The sequence below is a fragment of the Pinus tabuliformis genome, chromosome 6, assembly GCF_031772625.1.
Source record: "Pinus tabuliformis cultivar Carrire ecotype Pingquan chromosome 6, CPIR1, whole genome shotgun sequence".
Taxonomy (NCBI): domain Eukaryota; kingdom Viridiplantae; phylum Streptophyta; class Pinopsida; order Pinales; family Pinaceae; genus Pinus; species Pinus tabuliformis.
Window position 1 is genome coordinate 2,081,432,736 of NC_142292.1, and position 23,619 is coordinate 2,081,456,354.

The window sequence follows — 23,619 nt, forward strand, 5'->3', positions numbered from 1 at the left end:
ATTCAGATGATAAACATCCCAAGTGAAGGTTTTGTAATCAACTCAACAACATCGTCACCTGAAGTAAATCAGAATATTGCCACACACATGATAGGGGAAAAACAAACCAAAAGAACTCCTTATCTACATGCGAATCACAAGAACAGACATCTCAATCAATCTACGAATCCATATCACTTTGAACCAATGTTTTTAAAACCGAAACCAGTGACCGGACTGGTCCACCTAATGAACCAGTTTACCGACCGAAACTGGTCGAACCGGGACTGGTTAGGTCTAAACGAACCAATTTTAGAGAAATACATTAAATAATTAATTTTTAATGAAACAAAACTATTTTTAAGATTTAAAACCATGATTCCAAGCCAATAGAGACAAAATACGCAAAGTTTGATGATTTATATACCATGTAAAGGTGAATATATCAAAATGGCACCGAGTGCAATACACATCATCGACAAAATAGTAAAATACATAAGCAATCACTCAAATAAACAATTTATTTGGTTTGCAATTTTATTGCCATAGAAAAACCCTTTATCTTGCATTCAATCACCACGATGAAAAGATATGGTTGTTCATTAATAATGAAAAATGGTTCACCTTCCTCCACCATGTTTGGCTCTCTGAGATCATCAAAGATAGACCCTACAATGCTTTCTCTGTGCTTCATGAGATGGTCTTTGACACTAATTGGAATTGGAGTAATTGAGTCTGCCAATTAGACATTTCTCTATTAAACTCTCAATATCCATGTCAGAGATAGGATCTCCACAAACAAACCAGTAATACAAATGCCATCTATGCCTTACAATAAAAAAAGTGTCAAAATCCTCATCCTCTTGGCTGTCATGCTTTTCATTACTTGAGGGAACGATAACACCTAAAAGGTTTTCATCTTCAAGGTTCCTCTACAAAATATACCCTCTCCAAATCATCAAAAGAATCATTACTAAATTCAAAAACTTCGAAGGGAATATGACTTACCAAACCCTTGCCTTCACGCAAGTGTATCTCATCATCACAATGTGCTTCATTTGAGACATGATGACATGCATACTATTTAATAGAAACATGGGGTGCTACAAGTGCTACAAGGCCTTTGTCACACTTTTCTTCCTTGGATCTTGTTAGGTCCCTAAAATACTAGTGTAATCCCTTATTGTTATTAGTACAACCCCCTTATTATATTGTTGTGACATGTATGTCCCATATTGTTATTATTGTGCCCCATAGAAGCCCACGATTGTTATTATTGTGCCCTTACATTATTATTGTTATGTCGACTCTGATTATATTATGACCCCTTAGACTCCTATATATAGAAAGGAGGTCTTGTCATTTGTATCATTGAAGAATTGTTCATTTGTGTAATGTAAAGGAGGTTGCCTCCTCGAAGAGGCTTGTTTTGAAGGCATTTATCTATCTTTTCTATCTTTTTGTGAGCTGGTTTCATAACATTTGGTATCAAAGCTTTGGATTCTAGGGTTTCGCTGCTCCAAACAGGTCATCGTGGCATTTTGGCTATAACTTTTTTTCTGCGACGTTTTAGATGCTAACAAAGAACCCCATTTGAGACAAAATCTCGCTGAACCTCGGATCCGAATTTGAGATCTTGGATCGCTATATTTTCGGAGATATGATCTAAGGAAGTTAGGGTTTTTGCAAGCTCTAGAATTTCATCTAAAACAAGTCATCGTGGAAGTTTCGCTATAACTTGTTCACTACGAAGTTTCAGAAGCTAAACCAAAAACCCATTAGAGAAGAAAGCGGTTTGAACCTCGAGTCCGAATTTTAGATCTAATCTCGCTATATTTTCGGATATATGATCTGAAGAAGTTAAGGTTTTTGCAAACTCCCGAATTACATCTTAAACAGGTGACCTTGGGAAAATCATCATAACTTTCTCTCTAAGCATCAAATTGAAATTTCGTAAGAAGTTACAGAAAGACGACAGACTGTGGTTTTCTGTGTATATTTTCAAATCCGAAGGTCGAAACAGTGACACGTGGCACTTCATACAAGTTCGCTCTTATGAAAAGGTATATAATCCGATCATCTTGGGAGATTGTGCATAACTCTTTCTTGGAGAATCTAATTTCGATCAGATTGATGGCATTGGAAAGAGGACGCAGAGGGCTATTGTAACTCGTGATTTCAAAACTGGAAGATCCGAATTACAGAGTTACAGTCGTTTCAAGATCGAGCTCCTAAAATCAAGAAAAGATGATATGAGGAAGTTTGATGGCAAGGATCCGGTAAATTGGATACTACAGATGGAGCAATATTTTGATCTAAATGAGGTTCAACTTTTACAAAAGGTACATGTTGCAACTTTATATTTAGAACCAAATCAATTTTGATGGTATAAAGGGATTTGTTCTCGTAAAGCACTTGTTACTTGGTCAATTTTCACGAAAGAAATGATAGAACATTATGAGGATACAAAGAGTAACACCTTTTTTAGCCAATTGATAAATCTCAAACAAAAGGGTTCAATGGAAGAGCACATTGAGGACTTTCAAACACTAAATATAAGCGTAAATGATATTCCAGAGAAGCAAAGGATTGATGTCTTCATAGGGACTTTAAAGGATAACATTCAACATGAGGTTCGTTTTTGGGAACCTGATTCATTGGAAAAGGCATTCAGGTTGGCAAGAAAAATTGAAAGCGAAATTATGGAAACAAGAAATCCCACCACTCACGACTATAATTATGGAAGTGTTTTTTCTCCTAGACTTCCACAACCTACAAGGTTTACACAACAATAATTGGAAGAAAAAAGAGAAAAAGAACTTTGTTATAATTGTGATAACAAATACAATTAAGGTCATAAGTGTGCTGAGAAGAAATTATTTTACATTGATTATGAAGAGGACGAAGAAAAGGATCAAGAAACATCAAAAGAAGAGGATATACACCAAGAACCAACCCCAAAGAAAGAAGAAATGAATCTGACCATATCTTGTAAAGTGTTGGCAAGAATTACCACTGCTCAAACTCTCAAGATAGAAGGACATATCAAGAAGAAAAAGGTTCAAGAAGTGAAAGATCACATCAGAAAAGAAGAAAGGTATCCGACCATATCTTGTAATGCATTGGCCGGAATTACCACTCTTCAAACTATCAAGATAGAAGGACATATCAAGAAGAAAAATGTTCAAGAAGTGAAATATCACATCGAGCATCAAGAAATGAATCCGACCATATCTTGTAACGCATTGGAAGAAATTACCACCCTTCAAACTCTCAAAATAGAAGGACATATCAAGAAGAAAAAGATTCAAGTAGTGAAAGATCACATCGAGCATCAACAACAAGTTCTCCAACTTTTAAAGAATAACGCCACTTTGGTGCAGAATCGAATGAAACAACAAGCAGATCAACATCGCAGTGAAAGAAGTTTTGATGTAAGCAATTGGGTATTTTTACGGCTACATCTCAAGCAAGCTATTCAGGAGAAGGAAATGTTGGCAAATACTACATGCACTTAAGAAATGGCGACCTTACCTAATGGGAAGACACTTCAAGGTAAAAATGGATTATGATAGTCTTAAATACTTTTTAGAACAAAGATTATCTTTAGAAGAACAGAAAAAATGGGTCACAAATATGTTGGGTTATGACTTTGAAATGATATACAAAAAAAGAAAGAAAAATGTTGTTGCAAATGCACTCTCAAGAAAGGATGAGGATGTGGAAGCATTGTTTTGTGCTATTTCTATTATCCAACCAGATTGGATAAACAAAGCAAGGGATGAATGGAAGAAGGACAAAGAAGTGTGGCCACTCATTCAAAAGTTGCAAAAGATCCCAGTTCAAACAATATTGCCAGAACTTGATGAGGGAGGAAAAATCATATTGGAACCTAGAGCAGTCACAAAAAGAAGAACCCGACAGCTACGAAATCGATCAATTTCAGAGTATCTCATCAAGTGGAAGAACTTACCCGTTGAAAATTCCACATGGGAGGACAAGAATTTTATACAGAAACATCAAGAACTACTCAAGCGTTGAGGACAACACTTTTTGAAGGAGAGGGGCATGTTAGGTCCCTATACTACTAGTGTAACCCCTTATTGTTGTTAGTACAACCCCCTTATTATATTGTTGCGCCCAGGTAGTCCCCATATTGTTATTATTGTGCCCCATAGAAGCCCAGTATTGTTATTATTGTGCCCTTACATTATTATTGTTATGTAGACTCTGATTATATTATGACCCCTTAGACTCCTATATATAGAAAGGATGTCTTGTCATTTGTATCATCCAAGAATTGTTCATTTGTGTAATGTAAAGGAGGTTGCCCCCTCGAAGAGGCTTATTTTGAAGGTGTTTATCTATCTTTTCTATCTTTTTGTGAGTTGGTTTCATAACAGATCTGAAATCTCATGCATATATGGTTCAAGTGATGAGAGAGAATGTTGGTCATCCTCATACAATTCATTTCCAAGCTTTAAATCATGTCAAAGATGGGATCCCCACAAACAAACCAACAATACTAATGTTGGAGGCTGGCATGGCAGGTAACCAGCCAGTTTAGGACAGAACCGGCCAGTTTGACTACAAATCACAATACTAATGTTGGAGGCTGGCATGGCAGGTAACCAGCCAGTTTAGGACAGAACCGGCCAGTTTGACTACAAATCGGCCGGCCTGCCCTAAACTGGTCAGTTAGGACCGGTTAGGGCCAAAACTTCGCACATTGCCTTCCTGACCGGGTTTTTCAGCCGGTTCCAACCGGTGGCCTCGTTGACCGGCCAGTTAGACTGATAACCGGTTAGTTAGGCCGGTTTTAAAAACATTGCTCTGAACATAAACAACAAACTTATGTTCTGAAATATACTAATGTAAGTACAATTCAATCTTGTGATAATAGTTCACATGAAGTATCTAGTAACCATAAGATTCCGCAGCAAACTAATTTAGGATAATCATATCCATTCTCAGTGCGACAGTTTTGTTTATTACTTAGAGGATCATATTGTCTTGTTTCAACAAAGATGACAGTTCCGAGACGAGAAGCCATTCGAAACAAAAAAAGAGATCAAGCCTTTTCATCAGTAAGCTTTGAGGACAAAGTTTTTTGAGGAGAAAGGCAATGTTATGAATAAAATATATATAAATAATATAATGATGATAATTGTAATAATGATTAGTTAATTAGTAATTAAAACCGAAGAGGGATGTCTAAATGGGACATGACCTTCCATGAAGAGGCACTTGCCTAGGGTATATAAACAAACCCTCACTCTCATTTGTAACATCATTCTCATTTATACATTTTAATATATATTCTTGTATCTCAATGGAGATCTTTATATTTCAAGTTTTTTGAAGTGTTTAACCTGCTATAACGAACTTTGTTCGTTCCAGGGTAACTTATGTACCACAACTTCTCCCTCCTACATCTATACACCCATTTGTGGGGGCTTCCCTCATTATAACTACCTGTGTACCATGGCATGTGGCTTGGAGCCCTCCCTGTTACCCCACTCTATTCCACCATCATTTCATTGTACATAGCCCTCTTGTAGATTGATGTAAGTCTTTGTTCTATGATGTAGCTTTTTGTTCCATGAAGCAATATACAATGCATTTCTCAAATGAAAAAGGAACATCTGTTGAGATTTGCAATTTTAGCATTTTTGTATGTAGGGCAAAAAGGAACATCTTAAGACCAACCTTTTACAATGGAGGTCAAAAAAGGTGTAGAAAATCACTGCAGCACCTGTAAAAGCATTCACAGCAAATAATGTCACACTATGAATACCCTCAAAATACAGTAGTATACACGGAATATTATGTTGAACCCATGTTGCAGTTCAATTTCTAATCTGAAGCCACACAGTTTGCAGGTGAAAGTCTTTTCCAAATGGTTTATCCAGTGTGGAGTGGACCAGTAATGCATATATACATCTAGTTATTATGATGCCAACTTTCAAGTTCATAAAAATCCACGGCACAACACTCGTCTCTAACATTAGAATATGCAAAGAAAGACTAGCACTGTAGAGAATAATAAAGTTCAAGATTTTATCAATGGGGTGTAGCTCGAGTAGCTGAGAGGAAAGCTGTTATCCTACCCCAGCCAGGTTCAAATCCTATTATGTGACATGCTTGCTCTTTTCATGAGTCAATTTTGACCTGGTCTTCAGTCCTAAGGAATCCACTTTACCCTATGTACCATACTCAGAATGAGGGGAAGTACCCAGTGGGTTTCCTTGAGAAATGCATAACACTGAAGCAATAACAATAATAAAATTCAAGATTTTGCATAAAAAATATTGCAAATGATTTCTCCTATTTCAACTCAACTATATTTTACTCACAAACTGCTCTTCTTTAGGCATTCAATTTCAGCTTCCTTAGCTGCAAGTACTTCCAAAGCACTTCGAAGTTGTTCTTCCTTCTCATCGCGGTCCCTTAAGAGATCCAGCTTTTCTTGGTCCTGAAATATATACCAACGTTACTCATATCCTTTTCTAATGAAAACTATATTATTATCAAAGGGAAGACAACAGGACAACAAAACTATATGAAATGTTTGATAAAGGTTATTAATTTTCAGTTCTAGTATCTTTAACCCATTTGCAATAGAAAGTGTCCTAATAATGACATTTTACACATTAATAAAGAATAAAGAATTATTTTGGTGCACTTGTTTCACAATACCACCATAATCTTTCCAAGGACAAATATAGTAATATTGTATTTTTTGTTTAAATAGAAACATCAATTATAAAAGGTGCATTTTACTAAAGGATTCCACAAGCAAACCTAAAGTCATAAATATAAAAGCAATTATATACTAAGAAAGAAAATGCAAAGTAGTTACCCAAAAGGAAACGTAGTTGTCCATCATTTAATATACAAATTTGGTAATGTCAACATTTAACAAAATCTGCACACTACCAGTCTACAATGTTGATGAGACAATTCAAAATGCTCTCACTTTTATTTTAAGAATCTTCAGGGTCACTCAACCATGTACTTGATTCAATCAACAACTTGAATCTCCCCTCCATTGCATGATTCTGATCCTACACTGACCTTTCCACGTATAAATATCCTTTTTCTACTAGGCAGCCATTTATTACAAAAGACATGCATTGTAAAAAGGGATGCAGTAGAGAATATAAAACCAAGCTGCAATTACATTTAAAAAATCATATCATGTTTCTCAACAAATTTATTCAACAAACTAAATTAAGAAATAATTGACAGGAAGACACAACATAAGAGATTACACTTAGGCATATTCACAGTGTATCCTCTTAACAGAAAGGGCACAACTGTTAAGCAGGATATGTGATATTTAAGGAATAATTATAACATTTGTATTACTCACTCACATTAAATGATTAATAATGAAGCCATTAGGTACACAACATAGGTTCCCAGCTTGAGATCCTTTGACCTTGAAGTGAAGCTTCCGTGAACAAATAAGATATCATATTCTTTATCAGGATCTCATTTCTCTTGGACATCACTTGACATATCTGAACCTGTAAAATTCTTTGCTCGAAAAGATAACTCAAGCCATGTTATTAGGAAAGCATCATGCATACAACTGAGAAGTGGAAGTTATCAACCTCTGAATGTAGCAGAGCTAAAACTGTCCCAGGACCTATCTTACTTAATCAAAAAATTATGAACTTCTGGATTTCCCATATGTTGAGATAAAATATCTAGAGATTCTATAATATCTCAATTAAACTCTTATTGCCTTCAAGATCACATATAGGACTCTCTAATTTTACAACATAAAATGCTTTCTCAACTTTATTTTACTCCACCCTGTCTTGGTTAATGCTATTTTTCTTTTGTAAATCCGTAATCTTTGAATGATCTACTTAGAAATCGTTTTGTCTGACAATTACATTTTTCGAATACTAATTTTGAGTAATTTTGCTCATGTAGCAACAACCACAAAATTTATAACAAAAAACAAGCAGCCTTATAATCGAATTATCACTTCTTTTATACGTGTCCACAGTGTTACAATCTATTTATCACCTATTTTATACTTGTCCAATTGTCTCTTGTGAAGATAAAATTTCCTTTTTTTATTTTGATACTGAGGACTTGCAGAAGTTGGATAGGTGACTTCTATTTGTATTCTAAATCTGTTTGAGTAGTCTTGCTCATGTAGCAACACAAAAACAATCTTTATAACAAAAAACAAACAGTTTCATACTCGATTTATCACTTCTTTTATACTTGTCCAATTGTCTCTTGTGAAGATAAATCTTCCTTTCTTTATTTGGATACTAGGGACTTGCATAAGTTGGATAGGTGAATACACTAAAAGATATTCTAATAACTGTTGGAAATATTGTTGTAATTGATGTCAAAGAAGGGGAGACTACAGATGTCTGAGATAAAGATTGCAAGATGAAGATTGTTGGAAATATTGTTTGGATACCCAGTTATTTTTTTGCAAGTTATGGATATCCTATATTTGAATCCATTTTTACTCTAAAGACCTAGCTCAAATGGGAGCATAGGATATATGGTTGAAAATCTTATTCCAGGACATTTCCAATGGTATATGGCACTCCCTCTAACTCCTTAGGAATGAGGAGATATGAAAGATTTTAACAGGTCAGCCCAGCTATTTTTACAAGTTGGTCCCACAAGTGAACACAAAAACACAATAACACTATAAATAAAGGATAGATGAGAACGTTTAAAGACCATCCAAGCAAGAAGAGATATGAGGTGCCACAAGACAAGCTAGGGAATACTCTTGGGGTTTTAAAAGTGGAAAAAAAATGTGATTTGTGAAGTGAACGAGTCATGTTGGCAATTTTGTTATAACATTTCTTCTGGGATGTTTCAACCATGAAATTTTGAGGAGATGGAGGTAAGACCTTTGTGTACAAGTGGCAAAAATTTCAAGCATCGATTTGCTATAATTGCAAATATGCCCTGTGGAAGTTATCGTTTCTGAATAGTCCTTAAACAAGTTTCAAAAAAGTCAGTTTGGCATATATGGTTGAAAAACTTATTCCGAGACCTTTCCAATGGTATATGGCACTCCCTCTAAATCCATAGGAATGAGGAGATATGAAATATTTTGTCAGGTCAGCCCAACCAGTTTTACAAGTTGGCCCCATAAGAGAGCACAAAAACAATATAAATAAAGGATAGATGAGAACATTTAAAGATCATCCAAGAAAGAAGATATATGAGGTGCCACAAGGAAGTTGGGTAATAATCTTGGGGTTTTAAAGGTGGAAAAAAATGTAATTTGTGGAGTGAACAAGTCATGTTGGCATTTTCATTATAACATTTCTTCTAGGATGTTTCAGACCATGAAATTTTTTAGGAGATAGAGGTGAGACTTTTGTGTACAAGTGGCAAAAATTTCGAGCATTGGTTTGCTATAATTTCAAATATGCCTTATTACCCACCCTTTTGTGGGTGATATCCCTTAGAGAAATTTTTTTCTCCAAGATAGTCCTCAGCCGATAGCCAGTAGCCCCTTGTAGCCACCAACTAGCTCATTATGCCATTTCTTCGCCACCTAAGCCAGCCATGTGGTCCCTCAAGGGTCACCCATCTGCCATGATCACATGTTTGAAGACCTAAAGGTATGCCTTTTCATTTGGTAATTGAGTATTGTAGTTTGCTTATCATGGACAATTTTTGGGCATGGATTAATTGGGGAATTCGGCGGAAAGAATGGGCTAGGTCTGTGCTTCTGTCCCCTAGACCCTATGTTGCACGAAACTTCAAAGAACTCGGCGTTTCGGGTCGTACCCGTACCCGAAACTCCGAAACTTGGCGGAAACTCGGCGGAAACTCAACCATCATGTAATCATATATTAGAGTTAATATAGACTTCTTTTTCCTTTTAAATTGTCATATATGGGTCTTATTCCCTTTTTTTTGGCAAGATAATGTGTTATTCACTTATTTCTTTATATATATATTTTTAGATATACATATATGACGTTTCCGCTGACGTTTCGGCCCATGTTTCCATTTTTGGGAGGTGACGTTTCTAAACGTACCCGTTTCGGAAACTTCGAAACGTTTCGGCGTTTCGTGCAACTTAGCCTAGACCCGTTTGGGATATTAACCTTGCATTCTAGTTTCGTGGGATCTCTTTTACTAACCAGTTGGCTTTAGCGATGGTATTTCACGGGAAACCTTGATTTTGGTTGTGTAGTCTCGCTCCCTTATCTACATATGTTACCCCCCTTCCACTCATTACTTCCCCATTCATCATTTCTCCCACCTGGGTCCACATTCCTCCACTGGGTCCACATAGGGCTACCTCTCCCCTTCCCCTTGCCCACACCTTGGGTCAAGCCTGGAATGATGCCCCGAAGGTTGATGCAGCTAAAAAGAAAAGTAAAAGCATATTTGGCCACATTTAACAAGAACATGTAACACAAAATGCAAAAGATGGTTGGGACAAACACAATTAGCATGTGGGAAAAAGCCAACACATGAGCTATACCCCATCATCATGGCCATCACCCTAGTTCCTACAGATTCTATGAGCCTCCTTCATCAAATAGGAACCCATGATTGTCCCAACCCCTAGTGTGAAATGAACTGCCCTACCTTAAAAGGGTGTATCCACTACTACATCTCATACATCATGCTCTTACCCCTTTAGTCCCGAGCAGTTAATCAAAGAAAAATCACAAAAAGACGAAAGGCATATAAAAAAGGGTGGAAAAATCAAGGTTTGGGTACCTCATGTACCACGATTGCTCCCTTCTATACATTATAAACCCAATTGTGGGCTTCCCTTTTATTAGCTACCCTTTCACCCCAGCATGTGGCCCTGGGCTGCCCTTCTCGTCCCCTACTTCATTCACCTCTCTATCACGTACCACCCCCTTTTAAAGGATGTACCTTGAACATATTGTCCCCTTTAGAAGTAGAAACCACCTAATAAGATACTTGGTTAACCCCATTTGGAGTTTGGGAGACGTTGGCACATCCCGAAGCCCATTATGGAAGGGCAAGCCATTATGAAATCCCCACCTGTCGTCCATGGTTGGTAAGCTCATTTACTCAATTTCTCTAATGACTTGTTGTATTGGAAGGCTAGGGAATGCATTGGATCTTATGCAGGATTGCAGATGGTCTCCATCTTGGGTTTGATATCCCTATACGGAGTCCTAACCCTCCAGAGGGCCACATTGGCACATGTAGGGTGTGTGTTGAGAGCCATGGGCCTCCACAGATCCCCGAGGATGTTCAGAGATTGCTCGAGATTCACCTATTGGACGAGGAAGATGCACCTGGTTCACCTTTGCCTGCCGGCCCCACAGATGTACCATGCACTTGGCAACTGAACCAGGAATTATAAGATGATATGGCATCACCTACACCATCATCAGAGCCCTTACAGATGATCTACAGGCATCTTCGACTCATTTGGAGACCCACGAGATTATTATTGTGCCCCCACACCCACTGGGAGCACTACAGGTTTATTGTTTGGAGAACAAGGGGCCAACCACTTGTCCATCACTTTCAAGGGTCCTATTCTTCATTATGGCACCTAGACCTCATCAAGCCACTTGGAAGGCCCTACGACATGTATTTTTTATCATCTGACCTCTTAAGAGGCTTATTATTTCGTTTGTGAGCTAGTTTGGTGGGCTTGTCGCCAAAAGTTAGGTTTTTAGCACATTATTTTATTTTGGGGGCTTATGTAGGCCTAGGAGACTAATTCGAACTCCTCATTAGTGTATAAATACAAGTGAGATGAGTTCATTTGCTCATCATCACTCTGGATTGGATCTCTTCTCTCTCTTGAGAATTTCACACTTTTTCTTGGAGGATGAATTGGAGCTTTATGGATGAATTTTAATGTTTGGATTTGGCTTATCTTATCTTGGAGCTTCTCTATTGTCAAATTTTGGATGGTTGGATATGTTCTATTACATGTAAGTACATGCTTTTAATGTTACTCTTATTTTACTTTGTCATATACATTGGATTGGGAATTTCGTTATTTTTAGGGCTAATTGTCGCATGCATACACTGCTTAAATTGTGGAATTTGGTCTCTATATAGCATCTCTCAATGTATGGTCCATGTAATTTTGAATGAAAGTTCCTAGGGATAATTCCATCAACGAAATCTTCTTGATAAGCCATCACCTTTTTGCAAGTTGAAGTATAAAGTTGTAAGGTTGTTTCCCTTTGCCCTAGAAGGCAAGTGAGGTAATCCTAAGGCCTCCTTGACTAAGAAACAAGGCCATCATTCATATTATCCTAGACTCCATTCTCCCAAGACTAAGGCATTGACCTACCAAGAGGTGGTCACTCAAAAATCAACTCTTTTTAGCCTTCTGCTAGGTCTAGCCAAGTTGGGTCACTTAGGGCATCATTTTCCCGACAAAGTAGGCCTCCAAAAAGTTCAATCTCCTAATCTCTCATGCACTGGTGTGTCCTCAAGGCCTCCAATTTTCAATCCATTCTGACGATGGAGTTGTGGGATAACCCGAGCCCTAACTTCGAGATCAAACTTTGCCCTGGTATCGCCAAGGCTAGTGCATCATAGGATCAGTTTGATACCTTTAAGTAGAAATTCTTGCTTTGATCCTTTCCCCTTCCTTATCTGGGTTAAGAACATCATTGGTTGCTAAATTCTTGCCTCTTAACCTAGGTTGGGTCCACTTGGTCCCGTGTGGTCCCACTCCTTTGAAAAGACAATTCTTCAAGAACCATCTGGGATACCAATTTCAATAAGGATTTTAGGGATTGGGAAACTCTTTCACAAGTCATATTCCCTAAACCTAACCCTCAAATCCCCACATCCTTCTCCTAGAAGACATTGTACCTTGCTTAGAAAGCAAGCAAGCTCCATTCTTGACCCCCTTCAAGGAAAGGATTGTTTGGGTCACTTTATATCCATTTGTTGATTTATCCTTCATTTGTAACCCCATATATACCGGGTCTCCTCCCATCGGTGAAAGTCTGTAAATAGTAGGGAGCCTTAGTTGAGATGACAGTGGGCTAAGTCTCCATTTGTTGCCCTTGGTCTAGCATTTGACCCTTTAGGAATCCCCTTTAGGTCCCCTGCTAGTTTGAGCAGTAACATGCCCTATGGAAGTTAGGGTTTCTGGATAGTCCAAAAATCAATTTCAAACAAGTTAGTTTGGCATTTTCACTGTGACTTATTTTCTGGAATGTTTTAGACTCTGAAATTTCCACAGACCTATGGAGACATATAGCATTACCTCAGGTAAAAAGTTCGGACATTGGTGCGTTATAATTTCAGAGATATGCCCCGTAGAAGTTAGGGTTTCTAAATAGTCCTAAAATCAGTCTCAAACATGGCAATTTGGCATTTTCTATATAAAACTTATTTTTTGGAATGTTTTAGATTGTGAAATTTTTAGAGACCTGTGGAGAGATATAGCAGTACCTCGGGTAAAAATTTTAGACTTTGGTTCACTATATTTTCGCAGATATGCCTTGCAGAAGTTAGGGTTTCTAAATGATCTTGAAATCAATTTCAAACAAGTCATCTTGGATTTTTTGCTATAACTTCTTTTCTGGGACTTTTCATATTGTGAAATTTTCAAAAATCCAAGGAAACATACATCAATTCTTTAGGTAAAAATTTCAAAATCAGATTTGCAAAATTGGATACATGGCATGTTGTACAAGTTTGTTCTTGGGAAGAGGCCAAAAACAACAAGTTTTGGAAGAAGCAAACCTAGAGTAGGTGGAAACAGCAAGCACACCTGGCAAGACAAAAACAACTAGCAACAAGAAAACTCAGTGAAGTGGGTTGGTTCCTACAAATATTTACAGCAATGGGAATTGGTGTCTCCACTAGGTTGGTGCCTAGGAATATTTCCAACGGTGGGGATTAGTGTCTCCAATGGGTCGATGCCTATGAATACTTGCAACAGTGGAGATTGATGACTCCAATAAGTCGGTACCTATGAATATTTGCAATAGTGGGGATTGGTGTCTCCAATAGGTTGGTGCTTACAAATATTTGCAGCAGGGGGGATTGGTGTCTCCACTAGGTTGGTGCCTACACATATTTGTAACAGTGGGTTGGTGCCTACAAAGAATTATACAACAAAAAAATTGTAGTTTTCTCCCAAAAGGGTTTCTGGGTAAATCTTGTGTTCCATGTTGTGCAGCTAATAGATCTCATATGTTATTGTTTACTTATGGTTCGCGAATGTTTAAATAAGTAAAAATTGTCTTATATTGATCCCAACTAGTATAAGTGTGTTCTCAACAAGAACAACAGGAGACTCCAAGTTAATGGAGTTGTGGCCAGCTTATCAAGACTTAGAGAAGATGTGCTTATTGTGTTGGCTCTTACCAGTAATATTTTTGAAACAGAACCTTGTACTTCCATGTTTACACTTTAGTGTTGTTGATTCTTTTCACTTAACTTTAGGTACACATAAAAATAAAAATGGAAGATCATCATCAGAATATTTTGGTATTAGTTTTTACCAAATTTTATGAAAAAATGATAGTGACAGTAGAGTTTCAACTTACAACAGTGATATACAAACAACCTTTCTATACTCCAACATCACCACATGACATCCAATTTCACAGACAAAACTGCATATAAATAAATTGTATCCAACCCAGTGATCTAATTGAATTAGTTCGAACTTCGAATGGACTATTTCAAAGCAGAGTTCATCATGAAGTGTTAAGTTCTTGTCTAGCTAAGCTTTTAGTCTAGCTAGGTCATTAGTTGCCATTGTGGTTAGTGGTTGAGTTGCCCTCCATCCAAACATGTTGGGGACCAAGGACGGGTCTCACTAGGTTTTCCTTGGAAAGAAATAAAATAAATTGTGTACATTCTTCAAGGTAACTAAACACATATGAGATGATATCATCAATTATGCATCACTATTCTATATAGAAAATAAAACATTCCCCCGCCCAAATCCAAATCCCACTTTTTGTCATGTTTGCTCTACTCATGAGCCAATTAGTGAATATTGACTTGGCCTTGAGCCTTGAAGAATCTATTCACCCTAGTTACCATTCTTAGAATGAGGGGAAATATTGGGTTTCCATAGGAAATGCATTATATATATATATATATATATATATATATATATACACTCAAAGCTTAACTAATATAGGTTTGAACGTTGGAACCCTAGAGGGTAATGAGAACACTTCTCAAAACAGAACAAGGATATTGTAACATTAAATACACCAATATTTGACTATGCCACAACAATAATCTCACGTATACTAATGCATAGGGATGTTAGAGCATTTATTTGAGTTACGCTGATTAAGTCATAATATGAGACCAAAAATTTGAAGTACACATTTGTGGTCTATCTAAATTGTACTCTAATTAATTTCATCTACAAATTTTTCCCTTGTCTCTCCCTACCTCACCAACAAACAACAAATCTCCTCTCATTAATGTCATCTAAATTTTTCCTTTGTCATGTGTGTTCCAGGTGTGTGTGTTTTGTGAATAAGATCCAATGCATAATAATTATAAGGTAAAAGGGGAATATGGGCATTACCTGCTCCAAAATTTTCACTAATTCAAATCCATCTTTAGGGTTCAAATCCTTAAGTTTATTTAATAGCATCCCCCCAGTTTGGTACTAACATTACCAATGATATTGATGACATGCCTTATGGACCTTCTCTACCTTGTGGTTGTTGTATATGTAGAATGATAACATAATTTTATTTAATGTTCAACAAGTTACAAACCATTACCATAATGGCATATCCCTATATTTGAATTTTGTTCAACATTACCAAGTACTCTACCCTTGCCATTGTTGAAATATGTAACTAGGTTCGGTCTTTATAATGACAAATGTAATCATGATTTTATGTATTTAATGAAAAGAGAAAAATAAGTTTATTATTGTGAGTCTTGAGGCATGGGTTTCATGCTGAAGAGAAAAAAAATTATAGGTCAAAGCACCCATTGAGTGCTTCTAGGTTTGTCATAAATTCATTGAGTCATTGTCATGTATGAATGACTCATTTGGGCATGTTACATATTGTAAAAAGAATTTTGTTGAGTCAAAAGACCCTCCAAGACCTCGTCCCAAGTGCTACAACAAGTCAGCCCTCAAAAGAAGCAAATCGGTCCATATTAGTGGCATATCGGCCTAGGTGCTATGTCAAGTCGGCCTACAAGCATGGGAAGGAAGACTATATAAAGGAGGACTCAGCCTCACTTGAAGAAGCGTCAATCAAGCATCCACGAAAAAGAAAGAAGTGTGAATAAGGAAGGAAGAAAGCCTCCTGGGCAGCGAAGAGAAGGAGAAGAAGATAGAAGTCTTCCAACATTGTTTTTGGGTCCCTCCTCTCACACATGTGACTGCAGCTAGGGTTTCTGCAGTAGGGTTTCAACAGACCTTGAAGAATCCAAGATAAAGTTCAAGAAAAGAATATTCTAGCAAGCCAAATTTACAAGAAGTGTCCAGGTCAAGCGAAGGAGAGAAGGCTCACTATTAAATTTGGCAACTAGGACCAAAATTCCACTTTGGACAGCTCAGTTGATGGAGATAATCATTCCATTGAATTCCTCTTTTCGAGAGAACCAAAATCGACCTATAGATCATCATATTTGGACAAGTGGTTGTGTATTTTTGAATTTATGCAAATTATTACGGTCGGTCATATCTATATGTCGACTCAATAAGCTCCATGGTCACGGCTCATGACCACATCGAATTGTATATATTGGAATGCCGTCTCCCTCATTTCACACATCAAAAGGGCTTCATTTTTGTCTGAAATAGTCGAGTTTTTGGAGGAGGATAAAAGGCTAGTTGTTTTTTGGTCTCTCTCTTCTACATCAAGGTCAGGATGCTTCTGTCAGGTAAGCCGCAGATGATAAAGGAAATTCTGAGCAGTTCTTTCCATCCTTTGCTAGCCGTAATCCATCATGAAGGTTACTGCAGATAAGAGGATTGTTTGGAAGACAGTTTAAACTTTAGGGTTGTCCTGGTTGGGATTCATCTTGTGCAGGAGGGTCCATAGATCCTGAGATTTGGTTCAGCTAAGATGCAGGCCTAAAGGAGCTAGTTCTGAGGTCACAAGACTGCTCAGATATATCGCTATCTTCAGGACGGTTTTGAGGTAAGACTATGGGCTTAATCTCTCTCAGATCAGCCCTAGAAACTAGCGAAGGGGAGCTCCTATTATGCCTGGGTAAACCGCACTCAAAGAAGGTGTTTTGAATCAGTTAAGCAAGATTGTTGTGTATTGTAAGAAGACCTAACCAGCCCATGGGTATCTACAGATAACAAAGTGCTGGAATGATAGCCTTCTGAGCCATCTTCTTGTCTAAGGTTGGATCTTATTATTGTCAAGTTATTTTGACTTCAAGCTATTGTACTTTCTCTCTCTGCTGAACATTTGATATCAATAATAAGAAGATTTGATCAAGGGTTTTTCCCTGGCTTGAGCCAATTTATCGTGTCCTCTTGTCTTGGCTTGTCTTCGTTATTTATTGTACATGTTCTTCTCTTAGTTACTGTCATCATGAAAATGTTTCACATGATTGCTCATGATTTAATAATTGGGTTAGTGAGAGAATTAGAGCTCTTGTCTAAGCAAAGCACATGTTATCCTAAATTTAACATGGTATCAGAGCCAGTGAGGACAAGCCCAAGCAAAAAGAGAAGGTCAGGTTTTCAAGGAAGTCAAGAAATCTGGACCGAGGTCCTAGCTGAAGAAGCTTGCAATTCTGAGCACCTTTGCAAACCCTAATCACAGTGACTAGGCTGCAGTTTTATGGATCTAATGCATTAAGACATCTCTAATTCTTTACAGCCTTTGAATAGTCAAGCAAATTCGTGGGAGGAGGTTGATGTTCTGAAACACTTTTTGGTCTTTAATCTTTCTATTTTAGCTTATGGTCTCAGTGGAGCATTGTCTGAGGTCACTTTCCCTTAGAGGTATGATGCTTATCTTTGCCGTGTTTTTATGGAGGTTATTCCAGCGCAGATCCTAAGGCTCAAGTTTGGCCTTACAAAGTGACTGAAATGAATCTGAACATAAGTTTTCATGTTGATCTAAGGGTTATATATACTGCCCTTCCATAGCATGCATGCGGCTCTCATTAGGCTGATCTGGAATTTTTATGGTAGTATTTTATTTTGAATTGGTGCAACCTTCTTCCAGGAAAGATTTGGGGCTCAAATTTGGGCACACATGGAGACCTATTTCAACACCTAACAGGGTTTATGTGTGCAGACTTAAGGTATTTTTGACAAAGGGCTGATTTACGATTTTTGGACAGACATGATCCTCTGAAGTCATCAGTGCATGTATCTGTTGGACGAATTGAGGCTAATTTCTGTGCGAGATTGTGGGCTAAACAGGGGCACCTTGGCATTGGCCTACTTGGCCTTTAAGGCAGACATTGTCAACGTACTTCTGAAGTCAATTCCATGGAAAAATCACAGACAACTCTTCTCTGTAGCATGGATTCAATCTAGTCTGTAGTCTGTAATGGATTGAAGATCTACATGAAATTTTGATCTGAAGCAGATCTATTCCACTTGATAATGAATCTTCTGAACAAATCTATGATCCAAGCTTGATTTCATCATTCTTCTGGGATTAATCCGAAGTAATGAAGCTCATTGTAGTGCACATCTAATAAAGATTTGCAGCCTCTCTCGTATGACCTTAACCACTGGAACAAGGTATGTATAGGGGTTGAAGTTACTTGGTTTGACAGACCTAATCTGCCCTCCAAAAAACATAAGTTGGAGATCTGATTGTGCTAGTTTGGTGGCTCCCAATTACTTTAGAATTATCACTATGCTCAAGTGCACTGATCTGTTCATCTGTGGATTTGCTTGAAGCTTAATCACCCTAGTTTTGACACACAATCAAGACCTATTAAACACTCTGGCATCCACTCATGTCTACGAGACCTTGAAGAGTATAATCGGTGCATTTAAATTGAAGAATATGGCCCTAATCGCTGAAAGACCTAGAAAAGGTTCAAGTTAAGTCTAAAGCTCATTCTGTAGAATTTGTTTGGAGGCCTTTTCAATTGACCTGTATCAGTATAAGGGTATACTTTCTTATGGCACTCTGAGGGGTTGGTCAATAGTGGATGCAAGTCTAATCCTTAAATCTGAAGCAACACAGTGACAGTGTTGACCATCAGCATTAGCATTATGGAATCTGAGGCAAGGAGCCATGTTGCCTTCTGAAGTTTCTTACAGCAGTACAACTATGCACATTATCTCAGAATCTTGAGAAGAAATTTAATCTACAGTGGTGATTTCAAAGGCATAGGCATTAACAAATCAGATATTCAAACAGTTATCATTAGAAAAAGTATTAGTATGTATGGCATCCTTGCAGTCCAGAGGCCGTTATGGTATTTTGGCAAGCCATTGATATGTGATTCTGATATAAGTTGATATTGGACATCTATCCCTCTGTTGAACCTCCAAATCCTCATCGTTCAAATGAAGAAAGAGGCACAGTTCTCCTGTTGTTTCTAGCATAATTGCATTCTTAAAGAAACAGGAGTCTAGAAGACCCAGGACTGAATCATTAGTAAGGTCTCATCACCTTGTCCTTCAGCCTCAAACTGCAGCTCAGAAGGGATTATTGCATCTGTACATACTACCGGGACAAATGATGATGATATATGTTTCTAATCAGCCCAATATCAGAGGAGCCATCTTATGGAGATTTTTTGTCTTTTAGCAGCTGCAGGCTTCAAGAAGTGAAATGTTGCTTGGGAGCGGGAGCGGGAGCGGGGAGCGGGAGCGAATCCGGGAGCGATTTTTTAAAAATATATATATTTTTTAATTTTTGATACATATATGTCAACAAAAACATGTAGAATGATGAATTAGACATAAAAAACATAAAAAAAACATAGATTGATCATTGAACCATATCACATCAATCATCTAGAAATTATAATCGTCATCAACCATGTCCACAAGTTAGTAAAATACATATTACAACTGCAACATATTGAGTCTCATGAATCATGATTCATCAAATTCAATCTTAAAGTTTCAACTTCAAGCTTTCAAAATTGAAAATTCAATAACATTTATCATCATTGATCATCAAAGTTGTACTCGTAAGCTAAGTTTAACCATTACAAGAAGTAATATCTTAGATATTTCTAAGTCCTAACTTCTAACTGTTAACATGATATGAAATGTTATAAATTTATAAAATGAAACATGAATAATGAAATGAAATGAAACAACTTTAGTCTTTCACGAAGCATCATATTCATAATTCACAATCATTACCAATGAGTTATAATTGCCAAGGCCCAACTTCAAACTTCAAATTTTCATTGTCACAGTGATATATTGTTTACAAAAAATATCATTATGATATGAAAGAGTCAAGAGTCAAGAGTCAAGGACTCAAAACTCAACAGTTATGAAAACTAAAGTCTAATAGAAACTAAAAAAGACAAGTAAACTGTAAATCTACATGTGGCCCTTGCCACGAGAGTCTCCAGGAGTATAAGCAGGTCATGGTGGTCTTCTAGGAGTCTCCCGCACAGACCGACGACCAGAACTAGAACCTCCATGTGAGGGTGTAGATGGAGGTGGCGACAGCAAAGGAACAAGACTCGGACCTCGAGCACTGCTACTGGATGGTGGAGGTGGAGGTGGAGGTGGCATGACTGCTGCAACTGCTTCATCTTCATCCCTTACAAGTTCCTCTTCCAGTTCTTCAATATGTACAATGCCATCCTCCAAATTGTCATCCTCTAGGTGATTGTCCCAAATTTTATATGTGGGATCCTCATAAGCCCGATCACAGTAATGACTCAACAACCTCAAGTTGTAGTGCACATAAACCAAGCTTTCTGCTCGGTTTTCATTGAGTCCGTTTCTTTTCACATTATGTATGTACTTGTAGGTGCTCCAACACCTCTTTGCAGAAGAAGTATTTACAACCTGTGAAAGAACTTTTTTTTCCAATTTTGGCAAAAGTCCCTGGCTGCCATATGTTTCCCACCATGTGAGAGTATCAAATCTATCTCTGTCATCCATTGCATGGAAGTTACCATACAAACCAGTGCCACTGAAGTATCTGCTTATTTCAAGGCGCACAGCTGCACATTCCTCCCTGTCAGGTACCAACTTTTCTAATGCTTCCAAATATCCTCTAGTTACCTCTGGATCTAAATGGGGTTTGGTCCTAACCCCACCCCCTGTTGCAGGTTGGCCCAACCAAGATGTAGAGTAGTATTTTGGCGTAAGGATATACGCCAAGCAATGTAGTGGAAGATTAAGTCTATTCCACCGTTCACACACACAATCGTGAATCAGTTTGTACAAATCGGGATCTCTGTTATGAACAATATCTTTTATTTGCCCCAACATGGTATCCATCTAGTCATACACCTCGCCAATCACTGGTTTGTCTGTATACGCAAACTGAATCATGTGATAAATGGGCTTGGTGAAATCCAATACTCGCCTCACACTTGTCCAAAATTGACCATTAAGAGCGGCCTCCTCCACCATTTCAAAACCTCCCCTGTCAGCTGCATTTGTAGCCCTTTCCTTTAATACCTGCCAATGTGGACTTGATACCATGCTAGCCAATGACTCTCTTACCTTCAAAAGGCGCCTGAAGGTGAGGTAATAGCTACCAAATCTGGTCTTCGCAATATTCAACAACTCCAATCTCGAGTGACTGCGGAAAAGGCCATGGGTATTGCTATGATTTGTAATAAATTTTATCATTTGTTTGCCTTTCTTGTACAAATCACCAATCCATTGGTATTGTTCATTTTTGTTCTTGACAATATCATGCAACAGAAGGTTCAATGTGTGAACCAAACATCCAGACCAAAATATGTTGGGGTATTTATCCTCAATAATTGCTCTCGTTTCCCTACAATTAGGAGCATTATGAGTGATGACTTGTATGACATTGTATGGCCCAATACAGTCAATTGTTTCAAGTAATGCTTCTGCAATGTTGATGGCGGTCTTGAACTTGTCTGAGTAATCATGTGCAGTTAGAAATATGGGACCACTAACAGACACAGCAAGAACACTTATCAATGGCTTGCCTTTTACATTTGTCCATCCATCAGATACAATGGACACCCCATGGTCAGTCCAAGAACTTGTCATTCTATTCAAAGAATGTGATATTTTTGCTTTTTCATGATCAAGGCCAACGGTTCTTGCCTTGTCATACCCAGGGCTCTTGTATCCTTTAAGGGCATCATTTATGGCAGAAACCATTTCGTGCCAATAAGGTGAGCGAAGAACATTGAATGGTATCCCACATGCATAGAGAAACCTGTAAACCTTTGAATCCACATCATTCCTACACCGCTCATCAAGGAAATCTGATATGGTTCTACGCCTTAAAGATGATGACCCTGTGCCTCCATATCCACTGCCTTGGGAGGATGCTGAAGGAGTTCTTTGTGATTGTGAGCTTGGTTCAAAGAAACCCCTTGATTTTTTTTATTTGTATTGGGCTTCCTCCTCTTCCCTTATGTATTTGGCTCTATCCACTACTAACACCGCTATACAACTTTTGATTCCTATTTGTTTGTCTCCATCCAATGGCCTTTTCCCGCAGAGGTGTCTTCTAGCACAAGTGTATGAAGCTGTGTAATCAGTGTTGCAATGGGGGCAATGAAATTTAGTGGTTCCACCCCCTCTCCCTGTTTCAGCCCTGTTAACATATTTCCACAATGGGGTTTGGTCTTGTTTAGTTTTTTGAGGGTCATGTTCACCCTCCTCCAGCTCCTCACTGGGGTTTTCACGAATTCGACTTTCTCCAGCTTCTTCAACCCCCTCTTCAGTTTGGCCCCTCCGTTTCCTACTCTCCAGCACCATAATAACCATAAAAGGGACCAAGAAGAGGAAAATGCCAAGAAATATAGCCAGGTCCATGGTGTTTGATGTTTGTAGGGTTTTGATTCTTGAATCTGCAAATTAATTTAATTTATTGGGATTAATTAATTTAATTTATTAATTTAATTTAAAGTCATGATTTTTAAACTCAATAAATTAAATTAAATTAACTAAATTACTACCTAACTAAATTAAACTAACTAAACTAACTACATTACTAAGATACTTACCTCTGCAGGCTTGCTCCTCGCTCCTCGGCACTTGCTCCTCGCTTCTCCTTGCTCCTTTGCTCTTGATCTCCAACAAACTCAACTCAATGAAGTGATAATGAAGTTTTTTTAGGCCCATTGGGCTTTTAAAACAAAAACAAAACAAAAAAAAAAAAAAAAATTGAGGTCCGCGGAATTTTTTCCCGCCAGATCGCTCCCGGCGCCGCTCGAAACGCTCCCGAAGCGATTTTTTAATGTCTGGGAGCGATCGGGAGTGATCGCTCCCGAGCTTAAAATTTCGCTTCGGGAGCGACGGAGCGACCGCTCCCTACAGTGCTCCCGAAAATGGCAGGGAGCACAATTTTTTTTCGGGAGCGCGCTCCGGAGCCGCTCCCGCTCGGAGCGCGATTTGGGAGCGGGTTCGAGGGGGGGGCGCTCCCCCGCAACTATGAGTGAAAGCATCTGGAAGCATATGATTTCAGAATCAATCCTCCTCCTCTTGAAAAGCGTCAATACTGTATCTCTCAAGTAGGGATGGTCTTCCTAAAAGTT

The 23,619-nt window shown here is 38.0% G+C and overlaps 1 protein-coding gene across 4 annotated transcripts in view; it reads right to left on the reverse strand.

The window, feature by feature from the left end:
* SUV2 (protein dimerization) overlaps positions 1–23,619 on the reverse strand; it is a 233,334-nt gene that overhangs the window by 155,414 nt on the left and 54,301 nt on the right. For all 4 annotated transcript variants that reach the window (XM_089433467.1, XM_089433473.1, XM_089433461.1 and 1 more), the window contains one exon: positions 6,336–6,454. In XM_089433467.1, the coding sequence (XP_089289593.1) occupies positions 6,336–6,454 (119 nt within the window). The remainder of the gene's footprint in view (positions 1–6,335; positions 6,455–23,619) is intronic.